Source organism: Trachypithecus francoisi, unplaced genomic scaffold (assembly GCF_009764315.1).
Source record: "Trachypithecus francoisi isolate TF-2019V2 unplaced genomic scaffold, Tfra_2.0 Lachesis_group1, whole genome shotgun sequence".
Classification (NCBI taxonomy): domain Eukaryota; kingdom Metazoa; phylum Chordata; class Mammalia; order Primates; family Cercopithecidae; genus Trachypithecus; species Trachypithecus francoisi.
The window spans coordinates 40,776,369-40,800,033 of record NW_022681454.1 but is presented as its reverse complement, the minus strand read 5'-3'; the positions used below and the strand labels follow the sequence as shown (position 1 = coordinate 40,800,033).

At 46.2% G+C, this 23,665-nt stretch overlaps 1 protein-coding gene across 6 annotated transcripts in view; it reads left to right on the top strand.

The window, feature by feature from the left end:
* The window catches only part of APBB2 (amyloid beta precursor protein binding family B member 2), a 423,550-nt gene that overhangs the window by 326,703 nt on the left and 73,182 nt on the right, over nt 1-23,665 (top strand). For 5 of the 6 annotated variants that reach the window (XM_033214066.1, XM_033214071.1, XM_033214067.1 and 2 more), the window contains 2 exons: nt 11,848-11,994; nt 14,751-14,878. In XM_033214066.1, coding sequence (XP_033069957.1) covers nt 11,848-11,994; nt 14,751-14,878 — 275 coding nt within the window. Of the gene's footprint in view, nt 1-10,310; nt 10,370-11,847; nt 11,995-14,750; nt 14,879-23,665 lie in introns of those variants that run through there. The other variant, XM_033214070.1, reaches the window with a different exon arrangement.

Below are 23,665 nucleotides of genomic sequence, written 5' to 3'. Positions count from 1 at the left end.
GGGTTAGTATTCCTGGCCCTGTGAGCAGAGACAGAGGTGACCTGGGCTGGGAACCGCCCTTCACAAAGGGAGTAGCCAGTAGTGGGTGGCGGGCAGGCAAGGAGATGGATATCATGGGCGATATTTTAATTATGGGTCAATCCTTAGTTCCTGGCACGTGGTAAGTGCTGCATGGGGGTTAGCTATGATCATGACCATCCTCTTTGTAGAAGGGCCTGTCAGAGGTTAACATCAGGGGAGCTTTTCCAGTTATGTGTCTTGCTCTGAAAAATAGGAAGGGGGAAAGTTAAGTAAATGGCACTAGTGGGCCCGGGGCCTCAAAGGGCCGTGCATCGTGTTTTCTGCCTGAGTGCTCACTATGTTGTAGACAGTCTGGGAAAATGGCAGAAACAGCTAAAGCGCTCATGGGGACCAGTGTAGAAATGCTCTCTGGGTCCTCCCTGGCCACCATGGTCTCTGCCATGCTGAATAATGAATCACGCTGATTCCTTGCTTCAGCCCATTGGAGAACTGGGTCAAGCTTCACTCCAGAGAATCCCCAGACACCTCTCTGGCAGAACCCACTGACATCTTAGATTTGAAAAGCATTTCAGTATTTCCAAAAAAAAAGGAACAGCAAAGAAACCATGTACATAAGGACGGTGATCTCTCTCTCTGCCTGTATTGACCACAAATGCCGGTTTACTAAAGACTTCTCGATTATGGAGGCAACATCCAAGAGGTATTTTGAACCTTGAAAAGCTTGCATATTTTTTTGTATGGACTCTGTGAAAGTTGTTTTAGGTCACAGTCCTTTGCTCACTGACTGCTTTATTTATTTATTTATTTATGAGATGGAGTCTCACTCTGTCGCCCAGGCTGGAGTTGCAGTGGTGCCATCTCGGCTTACTGCAACCTCCGCCTCTCAGGTTCAAGCAATTCTCCTGCCTCAGCCTCCCAAGTAGCTTGCACTACAAGCTTGTGCCACCACACCCTGCTGATTTTTGTATTTTTAGTAGAAATGGGTTTTTGCCATGTTGGCCAGGCTGGTCTCAAACTCCTAACCTCAAGTGATCTACCTGCCTCAGCCTCCCAAAGTCCTGGGATTACAGGAGTGAACTAATGCACCCAGCCCAGCTGCCTGATTTGTCAGTGAAACCTGGGCAGTGAAAAGACCCTGGGCTGCAGGCAGAAATCAGACCCGTTGCTGTTTCTACTGGCTGCAGTAACTATGGGAGATGACAGAGGACTTTTCTTAACTCTTAGGGAAATATCACAAAACATGGGCTATCAAATGTAACAAATGTACCCTAAGTGTACATTATTCTGGCCACCAATGTGAAATAAATAGTATGTGGGCTATATGATTATTAAAAAGGTTCTTCTTCATTGTCCCATATAGCAGGCATACATGGCTTTTGTCCACCTGACCCCCAGAACACAGATAGAAAACGTCTCCATAGAGCAGCTCTGCAGCGTAGGCAGCAGCCAGGATCACCATGCTCCTAGGATCTAGCGAGACAGGCTGGAATCCCATAGCCTGCAGTGGGCTGTGTATCCTCCCCAAAACCCTGCCAGTTCCCTGTGGCTTCTATTTCTCTCATGTTGAATCCCTGTTCTCTATGCTGAAACTTTTGCATGTTCCTTTTTCTCTACCAACGTTCTCCTTTAATTCCCCTGACAACATCAGCCATCTCTGTAAGAGGCCCTTTGCTGGTGCATCAAGGGTAATATCAAGGGGGGCTTACATCAAAATCAGTGTCTTGCATCTTTTTTTTTTTTTTTTTTTTGAGACGGAGTCTCACTCTGTCGCCCAGGCTGGAATGCAGTGGCACGATCTCGGCTCACTGCAGCCTCTGCCTCCTGGCCTCAAGCAAGTCTCCTGCCTCAGCCTCCCGAGTAGCTGGGATTACAGGCGCCTGCCACCACACCCAGCTAATTTTTGTATTTTTTTAGTAGAGATGAAGTTTCACCATGTTGACCAGGCTGGTCTTGAACTCCTGACCTCAGGTGATCTGCCCACCTTGGCCTCCCAGAGTGCTGGGATTATAGGCGTGAGCCACTGCACCCAGCCCATTTTTTAGTTTTATTATTGCTTTTTTTAGAGATGGAGTATTGCTCTGTCACCTAAGCTATAATACAGTGGCTTGACTCTAGCTCACTGCAGCCTCGAACACCTGAGCTCAAGTGATCCTCCCACCTCAGCCTCTCTAGTAGCTGGGATGACAGGTATGCATCACTGTGCCTGGCTAATTAAAAGAAATTTTTTTACAGACCATGTCTCACTTTGTCACCCAGGCTTGTCTTGAACTCCCGGCCTCAAGTGATCCTCCTGCATCAGCCTCCCAAGTAGTTGGGATTATAGGCATGAGCACAATCCACTGTGCTGTATTAAAAACTGGGTGTTGGGTCCAGCGGGGTGGCTCACGCCTGTAATCCCAGCACTTTGGGATGCCAAGGTGGGAGGATCATTTGAGCTCAGGAGCTTGAAACCAGCCTGGGCAACATGGCGAGATCTTTACTGTACAAAAAACCAAAAATTAGCAGAGTGTGGTGGTGGATGCCTGTAGTCCCAGCCACTTGGGAGGCTGAGGTGGAAGGATCGCTTGAGCCTGGGAGGTCAAGGCTGCAGTGAGCCATGATTGCACCACTGTACTCCAACCTGGGTGGCAGAGTGAGACCCCGTCTCAGAAAAGGCAAAAAAAAAACCTGAGTCAGACTTTCTCACCTTCACAAGTCATTCAGTCCTGCCTGTCGGCTCAACTGCCAGCCACCTGGAAGTTGTGCAGCCCTTTCTTGCCCCTCCCTACTTCCCTATACCCGTTTCTTCTGTTCGCCCTTCAATTCCTGATCATTTCCTCTGTAGAGCCATTTAACCGTTCTCCTCATCCACTAACCAAAAGCGGACTGTGATGCTAACTAGAAAGCTTTTGCTAGCCCTGATGTGTATACACACATAAAATATGTGTTGATGTCTTGACAAGTGAGCACTCTGCTATCTAACCTCCTTGGAACTCTCTTAAAGTACAGTAAATCCTTACTTAACATTATTAGTGAGTTCTCAGAAACTCCAACTTCAAGAGAAATGATGTATAAGGAAAGCAAATTTTTTTCTCATCAACATTATAGCAAAACAGCATTAAAAGAAGTTGAACGAAACAACCTTATTCAAGGCAGGTCATTTTGCTTAAAGTCACAGTTTTTAAAAACCTATCAACGATGTTAAGTGAAGATTTACTGTACTTTGTATTTTTACAGCTTTTGGAAAACTGGTGAGAGCTTTGGACCATCTTTCCATCTCACACACACACACATACACACACATAATTTTGGATATATTTTCAGGGTGTTTAGAACTTCCTGAAGCCTATCCATGAATCTCCCAGGTCTGTGGACCCTTAATAAAATCCCTGAAGTATGTCTGGGCGCAGTGGCTCACACCTGTAATCCCAGCACTTTGGGAGGCTGAGGTGGGCGGATCACTTGAGGTCAGGAGTTGGAGACAAGCCTGGCCAAGATGGTGAAACCCTATCTCTACTAAAAATAGAAAAATTAGCTGGGCATGGTGATGGGCACCTGTAATCCCAGCTGCTCAGGAGGCTGAGGCACGAGAATCGCTTGAACTTGGGAGGCGGAGGTTGCAGTGAGCCGAGATCGTGCCACTGCACTCCAGCCTGGGAGACAGAGAGAGACTCAGTCTCAAAAACAAAACAAAACAAAAAGCCGGGCTCATGCCTGTAATACCACAGCATTTTGGGAGGCCGAGATGGGTAGATCACCTGAGGTCAGAAGTTTGAGACCAGCCTGGCCAACATGGTGAAACCCCATCTCTACTAAAAATACAAAAAAAATAGCTGGGTGTGGTGCCAGGTGCGTGTAATCCCAGCTACTCAGGGAGGCTGAGGCAGAAGAATGGCTTGAACCTGGGAGGCAGAGGTTGCAGTGAGCCGAGATCGCGCCACTGCACTCCAGCCTGGGTGACAAGAGCAAGACTCTGTCTCAAAAAAAAAAACCCTGAAGTCATCTGATGAGATGGAGCCTGCCCTTCTGAAGAGGACAGAGCATCCCCCACCCCCACCAGGCTCTGCATCTCTCCCTGTCCCCCACCACCTAGGGGTATCCTTAGTGTTGCTCGGTCATTAATTGTAAAAACAAAACTAGATTGGCATAGCTGGCAATGATGTGTCAGGACTGGGGAATCAGAGACCTTGAGAAAATAGTGGTCACCTTTTCTCACCTATTTCCTTTGGGCCAGGCCCTTTGCAAGATTCTTAATCTAAGCCATCCCATTTCATCTTGCCAGGACCCTACGAGGTCCATCCTGTTATCCTCACAGCAACAGATGAGGAAACTGAGGCTCACCAAGATTGAGTAACCTGGGTCACACTGCTAATAAGTGGCTGACCTGAGATTTCATCCCAGAGTTAGTGGCTTGAACACCTGGGCCCCAAGCCACTCTGCTCTGGGCCCCTTCTCCCATAGTTGCACCTTACTCTTCTTGATCCATGCCCACAGAGCTGTGTGACCTTGGATGTGGCCATCAAACAAATACGCCCTTCCAGTTTTTTGAAATACTACGTAGGGCAGAGTGTTCGGTCTGTTTGGCCCGTTGATAATAAGTCTCCAGTGCCTGGCATATGGTAGGTGTCATAAATATTTGTTGAATAAATGAATTAATCTGTCCTGCAAGGCTCAGCTCAATTTCATGTCTTTTAAGAAGCTGTCCGTCACTAACTCTGAATTTAAAAAAAAAAAAAAAGCCCAGGCTCAGGGCTCACACCTGTAATCCCAGCACTTTGGGAGGCCGAGATGGGCAAATCACTTGAGATCAGGAGTTGGAGACCAGCCTGGCCAACATGGTGAAACCCTGTCTCTACTAAAAATACAGAAAATTTAGCTGAGCGTAGTGGCACACGCCTGTAATTGCAGCTACTTGGGAGGCTGAGGCAGGAGAATTGCTTGAACCCAGGAGGCAGAGGTTGCAGTGAGCCAAGGCATTGCCACTGCACTCCAGCCTGGGCAACAGAGTGAGACTCCATCTCAAAAACAAAAAACAAAACAAAAAACTCTCCTTCCATGAGCTCCCAACCCATGCTTGTGCCTCAGTGCACCCTTCATGGTCCGTGCTATAGATTGCTGCTATGTGTCTGCTCTGTCACAAGCTTCTCAAGAGCAGGAACTTACCTACTCTCAGATACTCTCAGTTAACTCAGATGTATCTACAGAGAAGAAAAGGCACTCATCTCTGTAGGTCCTCCAGGAACTAAATAGTCACCCAGTAAATGTTATCAGCACAAATACACAGCTGTTATTGTGCTATAGGATAATTAGGCTTGAATGGTAAGTAATTCCCGTAGATGACTGTTAATTAGGATTACATTTGTAGTGTTGGGCCACATTTTAGCTTTTGATGTGAGCTTTTTTAGTTTTTTAACATCTGTAACTTAATGTTGTTATATGTTCTGGTACCATTTACCTTCTGGTCACTATCCCTCAACAGTCACAGAGCAGTGGCTGTGCCCTGGGTGTTGGATATGCTCCTTCACGGACATGAGCTCATTTTGCCACTGTCTTCTTTGGTCCTGTACCCCGAGACCAACTTGCCTGGCTAGAGGCAAGGCCTGTATCCCACAGCTCACTGGCTCCCAGCCCCTGGTCTCACCCCTCACTGCATCCCCTGCCCCTCCTGGTCCCTGGAGGAGATCCCGCAGTTTTCTGACAGCACGCTCTCATTTTGCTGCCTGCATTAAAGCCCAGAGGAAGGAAAAGGACAGAAACCTAGAAATTCAGCAAGGGAAAAGAGAAATGGGAGACTGGGGAAAACAAAAATTGAAATAATAGTATCTTCTGGAACCAGAGAGAACAAAGTACATACTTGGTGAGGGCCTACAATATCCCAGCCACTTGCCCTTCTTCATTTCCGTATCACTGTTCAACGGAGTAACCTTAGATGCCTGGAGGCTGAGCATCCACCGATTGGAATACAGTTCGAACCCAGGACCATCTGGTCATAGATACCCAGGCTTTGCTCTGTGTTCTGCTCCACGACACACATTTGAAGGAGAGGTCCTCTGCAAGAAGATAGCTGTATTATAAAACTCAGAGATAGAAGCTCCACACAAGATGGGTTTTACAGCTAAGATAGGATGACTTGATTCCACTGTGGAAGAAGAGAACAAATGGGAGAGAAGGGGGCCCAGGTCAAAAGCTGTGTCCCTTCTGGGTCAGCCATGACCCAGATCCCTTAAATGCGCATAGTAACTAACAACAATAACAGAAGCAGCAGCAAACTTGAATTTAGCCCAGTTAATCCTCACAACATTTGATAGGTTGTTGTGAGACAAGTTATTTTTAGTACCCACATTTTATAACGAGGACATTGAGACACAGACAGGTTAACTAACTCACCCAAGGTCAAAAATGGTAAGAGGCAGCCCTGAGATTTGAACCTAGATTTTACTTTCAATCTGAGGAACCACATAACTTTGGGTAAAGAAAGGAGCCGTCTGTCTATAGCAGTGGTTCTCAAGGTGTGGCTCCCGGATCACAGCTTCAGTATCATCTGAGAGCTGGTTAGAAATAGAGACTCTTGAGTCCTACCCAGACCTACTGAATCAGAAACTCTGGGGAAGGGCTCCAGTGTTCTGTGTGTGTGTGTGTGTGTGTGTGTGTTTCTTTTTTTTTTTTTTTTTTTTTTTTGAGATGGAGTCTCACTCTGTTGACCTCACGTGGGCCGCCCACCTCAGCCTCCCAAAGTGCTGGGATTGCAGGCATGAGAGACCATGCCCGGCCTGTTATGTGTTTTAAGAAAGCCCTCCAGGTCATATATTCATATGTATCACGGTCTACAGTACATCTCCACATGCTGGCTTTGGCTGAAATCTATTAAACTAGAGAAATCCTTAAAATCCACTAATAGAAAAGAGTAAAAGTTTATCAATAATAATAATAAAAGCCAGATGCTTTGTCAAATGCCTATAGTCCCAGCACTTTGGGAGGCCAAGGTGGGTGGATCACCTGAGGCCAGGAGTTTGAGACCAGCCTGGCCAACATGGTGAAACCTCGTCTTTACCAAAAAGACAAAATATTAGCGAGGTGTGATGGCACATGCCTATAATCCCAGGTACTCAGGAGGCTGAGGCAGGAGAATCGTTTCAACCTGGGAGACGGAGGTTGCAGTGAGCTGACGCCACGCCACTGCACTCCAGCCTGGGTGAAAGAGTGAAACTCCATCTCAAAAACAATAAACAAACAAAAAATAACAATAAGGATTTGCCAAGTTTTGACTTATCTGCCAGGCATGATGCTAAGCATTTTACCAGCATTATCTTCTTTAGGCCTTGCATATGCTATAAGTATAGGTAGCATTATTATTTTACAGATGAAGAGACTGAGACTTAGAGACCTGAAGTGACTTAACCTAAAGTCACCAGCCAGAAAGTAGCAAAATGATGACTTGAATCCAGACCCCTCTGATGACACGGTTCTACGCTGAACCATTACTCTTTTGCCCTTTTGGGTAAGAATTATTGAAGAATGGGCCTAAGTCAAAGTGTATATGTTGCTTTTTTTTATTAACTTTTTTTTTAAGTGGTAGATGACTTCGTTAAATATTTTGAGTTCTTCCCACGCTCCAAGACGAGCCTTTATTCCCAGAACTGATTACGCTCAGCATCCCTTCCTGGGTTTAAGGGAAAGTGGTGGTGGTTATGAACCTTCCTAGCCACACGGGGGCATCACCAAACAGTGCAGGTTGCTCATTGCTGCTCCGTTCTTTGGGAAGAAGCCAAGCTGGCCCCTCGGGCGGAGCTGCATATTCCCTGTATACCTGTTTCCTTTCACTTTGGCCACACAGAATGGGGTGAAACTCTTCAGATGAGAGACTAAATTCAAACAACAGCAGGGTTACACAAGAAAAATGACTTTAGATAAACTCACTATAGTAACATGTCAGGCTTGTATTCATCAATATGACAAAACAATTTTTTTCTTTTTTATTTGAGACAGAGTTTTGCTCTTGTCGCCCAGGCTAGAGTGCAGTGGTGCAATCCTGGCTCACTGCAGCCTCCGCCTCCCGGGTTCAAACGATTCTTTTGCCATGATTCTTTTGTCTCAGCCTCCCGAGTAGCTGGAATTACAGGTGTCCTCCTCCACACCTGGCTAATTTTTGTATTTTTAGTAGAAACGGGGTTTCACCATGTTGGCCAGGCTGGTCTGGAACTCCTATCCTCAAGTGATCTACCGGCCCTGGTCAAAAGTGCTGGGATTACAAAAGGCGTGAGCCACCATGTCCAGCAAAAACAGTATTCTTAATGTGCTTGGATGAGGTCGGGTGATTTGCATATTTTAGCCAAGAATGATACTCTTGGTGTTCAGTGAGCTGTTTAGATCAAAATTTTTGTCATCTTGGACTCCAAGGAGAGAAAACAGCCAGTGTTCTTTTTTTACCTTCTTTGTCGTTACTGAATTCTTTTGAGCAGTCCTAGGTTGTAGGATGTTACAGTAGGCAGCTGGAGACGGTGGGAAAATGCATTTCTGACTTCTGGTTTGAAGAGAAGTATCTCACAGTAACAGTACTGTCTTAGGGTTCACCCCAGCCAGGATCACTGAGATGCTGTCCTGATGGCAGCTTCTGTGGATCTTGAACCCCATTTCCACATGGGCATGCCACAGTACCCTGTCCAAGCCCCAGTTTCCATGCCAGAAGCTGAATTCACTAGAATTTTGACCAAGGTGATCATATAATTTATTGTCTAACCCAGGACACTTTTTGAGAGTAAAAGGGGCTGCTCTGAATAATCTTGCCAGAATGACAGGGATGCCCCAGAACTATTGAGGGGAAAATTGGGACATGTGGTCACCCTAAAACAAATCTTTCATTTTTCCTTCTTGATTATTCAGTTAAGAGTTATATGACACTGTATTTATTTGCTTGTTCATTCAACAAATGTTCAAGTGTTTTTTATATGCTAAGTTCACTACTTATTTTCTCCTCATGAAAACCCTCTGAAGTAATTATTATTATTACTCCCATTTTTACAAATGAACAAAATTGGGACTTAGTAAATGACTTTTCCAAGGTCCCAGTACCAGTACATCAGAGAGCTGAGATTAGAATGCCGATTGTTCCTACTCTTGATCCACACACACTCACAACTGTATTAAGGGCTGGGTGCAGTGGCTCATGCTTGTAATCCCAGCACTTTGAAGGCCAAGGCAGGCCAATCACTTGAGGTCAGGGAGTTAAAGGCCAGCCTGGCCAACATGGTGAAACCCCATCTCTACCAAAAATACAAAAATTAGCCAGGCATGGTGGTATGCACCTGTAATCCCAGCTACTTGGGAGGCTGAGGCAGGAGGATCACTTGAACTCAGGAGGTGGGGGTTTCAGTGAGCCGAGATCATGCCATTGCACTCCAGCCAGGGTGACAGAGCAAGAACCTGTCTCGAAAAAAAAAAAAAAGAAGAACTATATTGAGGTTACTGGCTGTTTATCCAGCCTTCTTTATCATCCTAACCCCATCTGACATTGTCCCCCCCATGAAAATCTCAGAGGCATATAGCAAAGTGGTTAAGTGTAGGAGCCCAGAAGCCAAACTGCCCAGGTTTGAATCCTGGATCTGTGCTGCACCCAGTTTCCTCATGTATAAAATGGGTACAGTAACTTAGTACCAGCTCTGTGCTGCACCCAGTTTCCTCATGTATAAAATGGGTACAGTAACTTAGTATTGACCTCAAAGGGTTGGGGTGAGGACTGACTGAATTAATACTTTTGACATTTGAATAGAGGTGGTAGGAGACAAGGTTGGAATGGCAGGCCAGGGGAGTCAGCTGGGACCCTGTGATTTTACTGATTAGGGCCTGGGTTGGGAACTGACATGGGAGAGAGGTTAGTGGGCTGCACAACACTTTCTGGAGAAACAGCAGGGCCTGGACACTTAGGGGTCAGACTGGCAAAATCATGCATTTTCATAAAGCAGCACATTTGGTGGGGTGCTTCTGTGGAATATCCAACACATCCACCTGGAGAAACACACTTTGGTCTGAGACTGAGGGAGCAGAGCTGTGGAGGGGCAGGCAGGCCAGGCAAGACCTGGCCAGCCCTGAATTGGCCACAGCCACCTCTGGCACCCGGGACCTCCTCTTCCCCATCAGGCTGGTTCCCTGCAGTGTGTACATGTGCAGAACCTTTCCCCAAGACTCAGACTCCTGAGTAGCTTCTGTGGTTGTCACGGGGACTGCCTTCTTTTTTTGGTTTCTTTGTGAAAGGCACCTTGTGCACCATCAGCAGAGTGGCCACTGAGGTGGTCACATAGCCTTCTCCTCTCTCTAGGACCTGAGGATCAGCGCAGTGTTTGCTTAAATGGGCTGTTTTGTCGTTGATATTTTGGTGAGTTTTTTTTCCCCTGACAAAGTGTGATCAGCTACTCAGGAAGGGGGTTCCCGGTCTGCGCACAGTAACTGGAAGAGGGAAGGTGGCACTAGACCGAATGTGATCACTTTAGGACACTTTGCTGCATTTCTTCATTTGGTTATGAAGCTCGCATTTGGAAACTTTAAAAGCTGTTCTTGGAGAGCCAGTCTGTTGGCTCCCAAGGAAGGCTGGCTCCATGTCTGCCTTTCGGGGAAGGTGGCCTCTGCAACTGCTGGACAGCTTGCATGGGATCAGGGATGCAGAGAGGGTTGAGGGACCCAGCTCAGGCACGCAGCAACCCTGGTGATCACCGGCAAGGCAAATGCTGTAGCCAAGTCACCCTCACATGGGCTGTGAAGTTTTTTCTTCATACGTCTTTGGATTTTTTACTTGTTACAATATGCAGCATATAGTACTTTCTTAATTAAAGGGAAAAATTGAATTACAGAACTTTAAAAAAAGAGAGGTAGTATGATCTCAAAGTATCTCTAAGTGATACAAGAATAAATGGTTTTAAAAGCACGAATCTGTCAATTCTGCAAGCACTGCGGCATTTAAAGATTCCCTCGTCACGCTGTAGGACCTGACACACTTATTTGTTATCATGAGTAGATACTTTTTTTCCTCGTTTTGCTGCCTTTCTGGGTATTAGAGAAAACATCTTCCTTCTCTGTTATTAGAAACAAGTGCCTAACATGTATTTAATTCATTCTGTCCCCACCGTTTCTAGGTGCTTACCAAATAACAGATTTCATGGGGTTGCATTTCTCACTATTTAAAAAACTGCCTTATAAGAGGTATCAGGAGCTTAGAAATTTTTATATCCAAATTTTTGTAATATAAGCCCTATACTTATATTTCTGGTAATCTGTTCTTTTTTTTTTTTTTTTTTTTTTGAGGTGAAGTCTTGCCCTGTCTCCCAGGCTGGAGTGCAATGGTGCCAACTTGGCTCACTACAACCTCCGCATCCTGGGTTCAAGCGATTGTCCTGGCTCAGCCTTCTGAGTAACTGGAGTTACAGGCACCCGCCACCAAGACTGGCTGTTTTTTGTATTTTTAGTAGAGACGGGGTTTCACCATGTTGGCCAGGTTGGTCTCAGACCCCTGACCTCAGGTGATCCACCCACCTCAGCCTCCCAGAGTGCTGGGATTACAGGCGTGAGCCACCGCACCTGGCCTGCTTCTAGTAATCTGTTCTAAGGAAGAAATCTGAACACATGCACACATCAGGCAAAAAGATATTTGTCACTACATTTTTTTAAATAGCAAAAAGTAGTTACCATTTAATTTCTAGCAATAGAGGATTTGTTAACTCAATTAGATGATTGAACATAATGAAGCAAATAAAAGTGCGTTAAGTATAGTACCTTGTAGTTGTCGGAGGGGAGTAGTGTAAACTGATATGATTGGCCAAACCATGGAGTGACTTCCTGTCCTCTTACTCTATCTTCCAGTGTTTTGCTGTGCGTTCTCTGGGATGGGTAGAGATGGCAGAAGAAGACCTCGCCCCCGGTAAAAGTAGTGTTGCGGTCAACAACTGCATCAGGCAACTTTCCTACTGCAAAAATGACATCCGAGACACGGTCGGGATTTGGGGAGAGGTAAGTGGCACGTAGAATGATGTACGGCAGGCTGTTTACATTCGCCTGTGTTTCAGGACGCCCCACAGCTCGGTGACACGTGGTACTTAGGGGCTCCGAGGTGTTTTTCAGGTGTCTTTTCCCATTAATGCGGGAAGTGTAGGCATGGTGCCCCCGCGTGACTGATCCCTTAGCACTGCCAGATCCCAGTGAGGACTAGGGCCTGGAGAGAGAGCGTTTCTCAGTAGCTAAGTGACACAGATTTATGAGTGAGCATTAGGGACCCAGAACTCCCCTAAACATGCCTGCAAAATGGGATGTGCCAGTCTGTAAGAGCAGTTTTGCAGACTGGAAGAAGGACCCGTATTCTCAAAGGGGAAGGTGACTTCCACACATACACACAAAAATATTGATGCTTCTACTCTAAAAGTTGACAACTTATCCTTTTATAACATTCTTCTTGACTTACATTCTGAAGAATCAACATTATACATGAATTGTGGAATTGATATTTATATATTTCTCCCTTTTAACAGAGTGATTACATTTTGAAATGTTAGTTGAGATCATTTCAGAAAGGAAAGAAGTAAGTACAGATACCAAATGTGTATAAAACTCACACCAAACTGGAAAAGCTATATTCCTGGTGTGCCCAAGACCTGTAGAAAAAGCATTTTGGGAGCATCTTGGAATAGTGTTTGCTACATGAATAGATGCTGTTCTCTCTGCTTCTAGTGAACACGGCAGTGGTAGAAAAGTTTGCTTTTTGGTTGAGCTGATTGGAACTCCACTCACATTTTCTCCTAGCAGCACGTCCCAATGGGAGGTAGGTTTCCAAACCTTTCCATGGTGGAGTTTGTCTGCCTTAAAGTGGAGCTGAATCACTGCATTGCCAAGCTGACTTTTACATTCCAAGCATAAGGGAGAACTGGAAGAATTTTCTTCCATCCAGGAAAAGCCATTTAGACTCTTCTGTTGTTTGACTTTACTGTCCTCTCTCACTACATTATCTCCCATCCAAATACCCAAGCATGGCTGGGCACGGTGGCTCAGGCCTGTAATCCCAGCACTTTGGGAGGCTGCGGCAGATGGATGACCTGAGGTCAGGAGTTCAAGACCAGCCTGTCCAACATGCTGAAACCCCGTCTCTACTACAAATACAAAAATTAGCCGGATATGGTGGCATGCATCTGTAGTCCCAGCTACTCGAGAGGCTGAGGTAGGAGAATCACCGGAACCTGGGAGACGAGGCGCAGGTTGCAGTGAGCCAAGATCATGCCATTGCACTCCAGCCTGGGTGACAAAGCGAGACTACATCTCAAAAAAAAATAAAGAACAAAACCCAGGCCTATGTTTACCACCAAATTCTCCACCTGTTTTCACTCTCCTTCAGTCAAAAATGCTGTTCCTTCTTGGCCAGGATTTAGAAGGAAGGTGGTTGTGATTTATACTAACATGTGAATGACTGACCTTTAGAAGAGCCGTAGGTCTAAGGCAGCATGCTCCAGGCTCTGTGAATCGTGTTCACCACAACAGTCAACACGAGTTGTGTTTTCTGCCAGTGCTTTCGTCTGTAAATGGCTTAGCTGCTCTTGGGGGAAGATTTGAGACCAGGCTGGATCTCAGCTGTAGACATAGGCCACAGCTTCAACACTGGCTGACAGAGGCACTGAGATACCTATCTCTGCCTCCCTGAGCATCAGAGCTCTATTTCACCCTGAGAATGTTTGGTGGGAAACTAAAACATCATTCCCAAAAACTATACCAGAAAGCAGTTTATCTGTTTCACTTTGAGATTTGAAGACCTACCAAGAAGCCTCACTGCTCTGCCGAGCCAGATCTTCCATCATCAGTGCCACAGCATCTAGATGACCTTGAGGAGAGAGAGGGTTTCAGCTGTGCAGCAGATATTTGATGATGTCCTAAAATTACGCCTGGGATATTGCAGGGGGAATCAGTAGTCTAGTGCTTCTGCCCACAGAAAACCAACACAGGTGGGGAGATGGGACACCAGAGTGTAAGACTCCGAAGGACAGTGCAGGAGTTGAGAGACCTGGGTGTTCCCCCGTGCTGGGATCCCAGCAGCACCCACAGGTTCTGTGTCAGACCTTGAGCAAGTTACTTAACCTTTCAGTGTCAGTTTCCCCAACTGCCAACTGGTGATAATAACAATCCAAGCCCTTAGAGCGCAATTTAGAGAGATCATGAGCCAGTGCACCTTAAGCACGTGGCCTAATGTAGTCATTTAAATGTTAGCCATTGTTAGTGCTGAGAAATGTCACGAAGCTGTGCCTGCTGTCTGTCAGGCAGACCACACAGCTAGGAAGTGGTGTAAAAGCCGAGAAGAAGCAGGTATCGTTGTGGGTCTGGAAAGGCTGTCGAGGGGATGCTTGGTAGGAGCTGGCCAGAAGAATGGGGAGATAGAGGTTCTAAGAATTTAATGGGCACAGAATTAGTGAAAGACTAAATTCTCCAGACAACCCACCATTAGCCTTTTGTCATAAAGATTCAGAAGTGTAAATAATTAAATTTAAGAGCAGCCTGGAAAGCAGGATGGGAGCACATTTCAGAGGACTCAGGGAGAGAGAAATTGGGTGTATGAGAGGAATCGGAAACATATCAATATTCTTGTCCAGAAAGGACATTTCTTGGGCAGACAAATTACAGACCGCAGGGTGACTTCTTTTGGTGGCTGACACAGTGTTCCTGGATGCCACACACAATTAGGCTTTCCAGCCTGCATGAGGAAGACAGCGTGTTTTCTCATTGTGTCCCAGGGGAAAGACATGTACCTGATCCTGGAAAATGACATGCTCAGCCTGGTGGACCCCATGGACCGCAGCGTGCTGCATTCGCAGCCCATCGTCAGCATCCGCGTGTGGGGCGTGGGCCGCGACAATGGCCGGTGAGTCCCCGGGTGGGGCAGTCCGGGTCACTTCACCCGTGTCCCTGTTCTAGCTGAACACCAAAGCATGGTCTCGCAGCATTTCACCAAATACAAAACTCGTGTAGGCTCTGTATAGAAATGTACAAAATGAAAGCGTGTCTCTAGTTCCCTGCCTCTTAAAGCCTCCAAACTGCTTCCCTTCCTAGCTTCATTGTCTCAAATCTTTTGTCAATTCTGACCCTGATCCTGCCTTCCAGTTCTGCATGTTTCTCCTCCTGACCCTCCTCATTCAACCAAGTTTCCAACCCAGGCCATCTCAACCCCTTTTTCCCCTCCTCTCTGCAGTCTTTTTAAAATTAATTCCATTTCATTCAGTTGAGTGTCAGCCATTTCAGAGGCCCTCCTGCTGCTGTTTTCTTCATCAAGGGCTTACTTGAAGGGGGACGTTGTACAGCCTTTCATCACAAGCCTCAGGTCATTAAATCATGATATCAGGAATTTCCGGAGTTCGGGATTGCCGAAACTTTTTTAACACTGGAAAGGTCTGGTCATATCAAAATTCCATTTGATGTATATTTTTCTGAAATCCTACTGAAAATACGTTATTTATAAGAATTGCGTCTTAGATGTGTTACGAATTTTCTGTTCTCCAGGATGATTGGAAACAAGGAGTTCTGATTTTCAAGTGCATATTTTAACTAATAAAGTAGCAGTTATGCAGACTTTATACTCAGAGACCATTGTTAAGTAATTGGTCTACATTAAATGCAGTTAATTCTTAAATTATAGTCAATCTTTGGCAATTCCCAAGGTACTAGAGCATGTCCTAGCATTTAGGGATGAGCTGTACGATGATAGCTTGTTATTGCTTTGTTGAAAATGGGCAAGAGCATTGCAAAAGAGGATAAAAATCCCAGACAACAGAGAGCGGCTCTCCTGAGCTGATGGTTCCATTTCTGAACATTCTGCTTTTTTATGGAGTCATTTGGTCTCTCTAATGGGGTTGTGGTCTACCTTGGCTTATGACAGCCTTTGTCAACCAACGCTGGGCATTAGTATGTTTGATTCAGTTCCAAGTCCTAAACCAGAAAGGAAGGATTATGGCCAAGTATTCATCAGTTAAAGAATAAGCATTTATGCTGGAACTAGACGTGAGAAATGGTCTGCAAAAGAGAGAGCTGAAGTGTCTTTCTTCTCACTGCTGATTGCATAAGCCTTCCTGGGAGCACAGTTGCATCTTGGAGCTTTTGTAACGGAGTAGTGAATGATGACAGCTGGGCCAGGTGCTTTGGGGGAATGGGTGGATGGATTATGTGCACACACCTGTCATTCCCTTGCTTGCCAGAGCTGTAGCCCTGGAGAGATGCATGGATTAATTTTACAAGGAAACTCTCTGGTGATGTTTGGTCATCATTAAAAACATTTAGCTTTGGTGGAAGGCCCTGGGTATAAGATGCTTGAGCTTTTCCTGGTTCCTGTCCTCCATGTTTGTTTTTAAGGCAGGAACCAAGGTGTGGAGCTCGTTACATTACATACGTGTACAAGTGGATGAGCTTGGGTTTTCTTAAGGTCAGATTGTCAGTGGTTTGTATTGATGAGGTTTTCAGCTCACCCTTACTCTTTAAAGTGAGGCCAAATGCTACATGTCTGGAAGGAAACAAATGATTCAAACTCCAGTTAACAAAATTGTTCAAGTTTTCTGAACCTCAGTTCTCTGATCTGTGAAGTGAGGATCATCATAAGGACCACAATACATACATATATGTGCCTGTGTGTGTATGCAGTAATCAGTTCCGTGATGGGGACATGACAGATGCTTAATGAATGTTAGCCCTTGATTTTTAAACACATGCTAGCAGATGCAGCTAATGACATGGCTTCCTTTTAAAGACAGTGGAGGTTGGAGAAGAGTCAGACCTCAGGGAGACTTGAAGTACACTTGATCATGTGATCTATAGGATGAGAGGCTGTTCCAGACCCTAGTGAGTTCAGTTGTCCCACAAAGCAGGAAGACCTTCCCACTCCCACTCCCTGATGAAATCAGTATGAATTAGGTTACATTGCCTTGGTTATGGCTTTGAAACGTGGGCTGTATTACTCATGTTCTTATTCTCACTCAGTGTTAGCAGATGAGTGTAATTTAGAAATACACTCAGGGTTCCACATAGCTAGCAGGACCTCAGCAAGATCATTGGAGGGTTCCACATAGCTAGCAGGACCTCAGCAAGATCATTGGAGGGTTCCACATAGCTAGCAGGACCTCAGCGAGATCATTGGAGGGTTCCACGTAGCTAGCAGGACCTCAGCGAGATCGTGGGAGGGTTCCACGTAGCTAGCAGGACCTCAGCGAGATCGTGGGAGGGTTCCACGTAGCTAGCAGGACCTCAGCGAGATCGTGGGAGGGTTCCACGTAGCTAGCAGGACCTCAGCGAGATCGTGGGAGGGTTCCACGTAGCTAGCAGGACCTCAGCGAGATCGTGGGAGGGTTCCACGTAGCTAGCAGGACCTCAGCGAGATCGTGGGAGGGTTCCACGTAGCTAGCAGGACCTCAGCGAGATCGTGGGAGGTTCCACGTAGCTAGCAGGACCTCAGCGAGATCGTGGGAGGGTTCCACGTAGCTAGCAGGACCTCAGCGAGATCGTGGGAGGGTTCCACGTAGCTAGCAGGACCTCAGCGAGATCGTGGGGTTGTGGGTGCCTTCAGCCGGATCGGCATGGAAACGGTAAATTTTAAGTGTGTTTGCCGGTGAAAGGTTCGATTTCTCCCCATTGGTCCCCTGAGTTTCCATTCCCCAGAAGAAGGGGCCTTTGTACTCCTGCTTTTTTTACTTTCCTTTGCTTTTGATTCCTTTTTTTTTCTTTAACGCCAATTTACAAGAGCAAATTCAATTTGTAATGTTGCAAAGGAAAGGAGTTTTCACTTTGCATGAATAAAACATAAAAGTGTTTCATTTTGCTCGTGAAAAACGAGCCCATTTTGCATTCTCTTTTGTGACTTTCCTTGCTAAGAAAGTAGAATCTCTTCGGGAATTTCTTGATGTGGTTAAAATGAATGAGAGAAGTATGTAGTATGCCAGACATGAAGGGCACAAAATCTTTCTGCAAATCTAGAGTGCTTCCCGGAGCCACGTAATTTCAGAAATTATCAAAGTATTTTGGATGTAACTTTTTTTACGGCTTTCAAGTGGTTTTGATTTGCTTGGAAGAAATTCCCTCGGGAATGAGTTTACTTTGCATGAGGAGGTGATCGGCTATGATACCCCCACTGAGCCCCAGGGTTGTGTTGGAGAGACCTTTTATTATGAACAGCACAAGAAGTTGAGTCACATCAGATACCGGTCTTCTGTGGGGTTTTGGTTGTCGCATGACTAGGCTGAAGTCTTTGTCTTCTTGAGAGCCATGTCTATCTTTATTATGGTGTTTCTTGGGGCCCATTTGCTTTATTGCCTGGTAGAGTGAGGGCTGCCTCCTCTTTCTTGGCCGTAGTTGACTTTTGTTCCCTTTGATCAGTGAGGTAAATGTCATGGCCCCTAGAGACGGAGGCTGGGGAAAGGGGTTTCATGAGCTTTGTCTTTCCAATCCAGTTCAGCCCCAGGAGACACCCAGGTTTGCCTGCTTTCCTCCTGCCCGCTATGCAAAGGAGGACGTATGCAGGTGTGTGCGCTGGGCCTTAGAGGTGGCATTTCTGCCCTTGGCGACTGAGGCCATTGACCGAATGCTTCCTTTCATCTTGTCTCTGTGGGCCTGCCAGGCTACTGTCCCAAAGGTGAGTTGGGAGGGATGTCCCCACCCAGTTTCAGGGACCTATGCTAGCTTCCAGCCTCAGCGTTCTTCTTATTCACTCAGACCCCGGCAAGCACCTTCCTCCTTATTTTTTTGCAGAAGTACCAAAACCAAGCAAACATAATTTCTTTTTTTTTTTCCTTTTTGAGACAGAGTTTCATTCTTGTTCCCCAGGCTGGAGTGCAATGGTGCAATCTCAGTTCACTGCAACCTTTGCCTCCCGGGTTCAAGCGATTCTCCTGCCTCGGTCTCCCAAGTAGCTGGGACTACAGGTGCCTGGCACCACTCCTGGCAAATTTTTTGTATTTTTAGTAGAGACAGGGTTGCACCATGTTGGCCAGGCTGGTCTTGGACTCCTGACTTCAGGTGATCTCCATGCCTCGGCCTCCCAAAGTGCCGGGATTACAGGTGTGGGCCACTGCGCGCAACCCAAACATAATTTCTGAACACAGGGAACTTGGAACAGGGACTCCCCTCTTGCCTTGTGGTTGGCACAGGCTTATCTTCTGGGTAGGGGCACAGAGATCCTTGTGTACTTCGCCAGTAAGCCCTAGAGTCTGCTAATCCAGCTGTTTCCCACAAGAAGTGAAAATGATTATTGTCAAAGGGTTTCAGACCCCATAAAGGGCATGTTTCCAAGAGACTTCCGTTTCAGCGTACCATGAGGATTAATCAGGTCAGATGTTCATGATTTTCCCTTGAGAAAAAAAAAAGATTCTATAGTCACTTGGGAAACTGAGTTAAACTAAGTACACTGGGCCCTCTCAGAGGTTTTCCTACACTGAGATCACTAGGACTCTGCAAGAAAGCATTTCCCAGGCTTGACTGGAACCTTTTCCTTGGTGGAAACACAATCACATGGAACACACTTCAGGAAATACTGCTCTCGTTAGTAAATTCATTCATTTAAATTCGTGGCAACATTAAAGTGCTCTTTTTGATTATTAAGAAAAATAGGAATTACTTTTAATGAATATTATGAGTGGAGACCCCATTGGGCCTGCTCTAATGAAGATAAAATTTCTTCATAATGAATAGCAACTATGAGAAACACACCCATCCAAACCCAAAGAATGGACTTAGAGGCACGAAGAACAGTGAAAGTGAGACTTTTTAATAACAGTCTTGCAAGATCGGGTATCTGGTGGGCAGGCACACCTAGGACAGTCACAACAGGTAATTTATCTCCTAGCATGCCAGTCCCTCCCCCAGTTCCTCACTGGCCCAGTACTCTGGGGCTACGATCTTCCTGGATGTTGCCTGAGTTTCATTATCCGCCTTGTAAGGTTATACCCCATTCCCTTCCCCGCCTAATTTTCATTTCCCAATAACAAAATTTTCTTTCCTTTAATGGGCTGACCCCTCCTCTACATTCTGTTAGCTTATTGTGACTTTCTAGGTGTATGAGCCATGTGGTGTGGTTACATTTGCAAGCAGGCTGCCAGGACTTAGATTTATCATGCCTTGAAAATGGACCATTTAAAATATTTTCTCACACAACCATCAACAGTCATGATGTGTGCAAGTGCTTTTTAAACAGTTCTTTCTTACTCAGTGTTTACCCTGTGATGTTGCTTATACTTACAGATTGTGTAGCCAAACTTCTCTTTCTAGAAGGTGTTTGATACCTCTGTTTTCTGGTTTTGATGAACAGCTTTTAATAAAATATTTCTGTGTCATAGATTATTCATAAATTTCCAAATAAGATTGTCTTTGACTTGATTGTTTTATCTGATTATGATCTCAGAAACTTTTGTCTAAAGAATATAGTCCCTGGCCGGGCGCGGTGGCTCAAGCCTGTAATCCCAGCACTTTGGGAGGCCGAGACGGGCGGATCACGAGGTCAGGAGATCGAGACCATCCTGGCGAACACAGTGAAACCCCGTCTCTACTAAAAATACAAAAAACTAGCTGGGCGAGGTGGCGGGCGCCTGTAGTCCCAGCTACTCGGGAGGCTGAGGCAGGAGAATGGCGTAAACCCGGGAGGCGGAGCTTGCAGTTAGCTGAGATCCGGCCACTGCACTCCAGCCTGGGCGACAGAGCAAGACTCCGTCTCAACAAAAAAAAAAAAAAAAAAAAAAGAATATAGTCCCCACTGTACCGAATTTTTTCTCATATTCTCTTCTAAGATATTCCCAGCTGTTTTTATCCACCAAGACCCCGGCTCAAGATGTTTTATTTCTTTTTATTTTTAGAGACAGGGTCTTGCTCTGTTGCCCAGGCTGGAGTGCAGTGGCGTGATCATCGCTCACTGCAGCCTCCAAATTCCTGGGCTCAAGCAATTCTCCTGCCTCAGCATCCTGAGTAGCTGCGACTACAGGTGTTTTTTTTTTATTTTTGTGGATATAGGGTCTCACTTTGTTGCCCAGGCTGGTCTTGAACTCCTGGCTTCAAGCAGTCCTCCCATTTTGGCCTCCCAAAGTGCTGGGGTAGCAGGTGTGAGCCCCTGTGCCTGGCTAGGTTGTTTTTAAAAAGGCTTTCGTCACACGTACTTTATGTTCTCGTTTTCATGCCAGTGCTGTTCTGCTGCTTTGTTTTGACTTCTTTTGAAAACACTGCTGAATTTTGGGGAGGAGTTCAGGGATCCTGAGGAATATTGGAATTAATTATTTAGAATATGCAAAACTTTGACTCATAGGTTTTTAGATTTAAAAGGTACTTTAGTATCAGTGTCTTTCAGTCTCTTTATTTTAGAGGTTAGGAAACTGAAGACAGAAGAGCGTGTTTACCTTAGATGACCCATGTAGTTGGTGGCAAAGCGAAAAACACACCCCAGGTATTTTTGCCAGCCCAAATGGGAAGCTACTCTATTAATCTTGACAAAAGATGGTGAATGGTCTAAATGTCCCAGGGTTGGCAGGGGAGGAGAGGCTGGGTCTATGTCCTACATACTATGCTAGTCAGCAGCAGGACACAGAAGGCCATGACATGGTCCCTGTCCTTACAGTCTGGCTTCTTCATTGAGGAGATAAGACCACATGAGTGAGTGGAAAGCAAAGGGGACACACCATGTACCTGAGGACCGTTGTTGTGGGTCCCTGAGCTGAGAATAGTTTCCACATTTTCAAAGCATTAAGAAAAAGAGGCCGGGCGCGGTGGCTCAAGCCTGTAATCCCAGCACTTTGGGAGGCCGAGATGGGCGGATCACGAGGTCAGGAGATCAAGACCATCCTGGCTAACACGGTGAAACCCCGTCTCTACTAAAAATACAAAAACTAGCCGGGCGAGGTGGCGGGCGCCTGTAGTCCCAGCTACTCGGGAGGCTGAGGCAGGAGAATGGCGTAAACCCGGGAGGCGGAGCTTGCAGTGAGCTGAGATCTGGCCACTGCACTCCAGTCCGGGCGACAGAGCGAGACTCCGCCTCAAAAAAAAAAAAAAAAAAAAAAAAAAAGAAAAAGAATGGGGGACCCAGGTATGGGAACTCAGCACAACCCAACTCTTCACAGAAAGAACATTTGAGTAATAACATACTCAGAATGGAATGAGGCGATCTTTGTAGCTGCTGTATATAGAAAGTCGTTGCGGAAAAGGCCCATTTTTTTGGCAGTCTCTATTTCCTTTCCTAACTGTGTCTTCTACTAGCAGCATTTGGGGGTACCTGAAAGCACTGCTCAGCCTTGCTACTGTTCCTTAGAGCTAAACTTGAGTAAGTTTTTCTTTTTTTTCAGATGGAGTTTCACTCTTGTTGCCCAGGCTGGAGTGCAGTAGCATGATCTCGGCTCACTGCAACCTCAACCTCCCAGGTTCAAGTGATTCTCCTTCCTCAGCTTCCCAAGTAGCTGGGATAACAGGCACATGCCACCATGCCCGGCTATTTTTTGTATTTTTAGTGGAGGTGGGGTTTCGCCGTGTTGGTCAGGCTGGTCTCAAGCTCCTGACCTCAGGTAATCCACCCACCTCGGCCTCCCAAAATGCTGGGATTACTGGTGTGAGCCACCGTACCTGGCCTTTTTTTTTTTTTTTTTTAAGGAATGAGATCTTGTACTGTTACCCAAGCTAGAGTGCAGTGATGTGATCGTAGCTCACTACAGCCTTGAACTCCTTGGGCTCAAGTGATCCTCCCGCCTTGGCCTTCTGTGTATTATAATAGGGTGTCGGCCAGGCTGCTGCCACAAGTACTCTGCAGTCCACTGGCTTCAGTGCCAGAAGTTAGTTCTCATGCCACAGCTGCAGTGGGCACCGCCACCTGGCAGAACAGCTCTGTGCCACTCAGGGGCTCAGGCTCCTTCCAGATTGTTGCTCTGCCATCCCTCAATTGTCGTCCTCGCCTGACCAGGCCAAGTGACTTGTCTCCAAGTTGAAGACGCCTGGAACTTGCACACCTCAGGTACAGTCACATTCCATTCACACCCCACTGGCTACATTCAGCTGCAAAGGATTCTGGCAACTAGAGTCTCCAGTTGCACAGACATTTGCCAAGTTAAAATTCAACCACCAAAGAAGTTTAACAGCTAATGTTCTGACTCAGCGTGAAAACCAATCGCCTCAAGTTTCTCACTCCCACGGCCTGTTGCTTCCTGTTCTAGTGTCATTAAGCAGCTGTCCCCTCAGCTCCAAACCCACACTTCCCCACTCAGCTTTGTGATGCTGGGGCTGGGACTCTGCAAACCACACTCCTGCTTCTCTCGTCTGCTACCTGTTAGACTGACGACTGTGCAGCACTCCAAGGAGAACTGCCAGGTGGAGGAGGAAGGAGGAACTTCCTCCCTCCTTTGCTTCCTGTTTCTCTGAGCACCATCCTAGAAACACATCTTTATCCCAGTTGCATCGGTTCTGAACCCAGTTTGCAGTTTTTCCAACTTCACAGAAATGCAGGACTGGCTTCATCACACGCCTTCTTCAGAGATTCCAGCCACAATCAGCAGTCAAGCCCTCTTTTTAGGTCTGGGTCCTGGCCCAGGGGTCCCTCCTTCAAGCCTGGGGGCAGCACCAGCAACCAACAATGCCTCTTCCTCTGCAGTCAGAGGTTTTTCTCCAGGAGATTCTTCCGTGTCGCTTCTGTGTTTTAATGATTACAACCTCT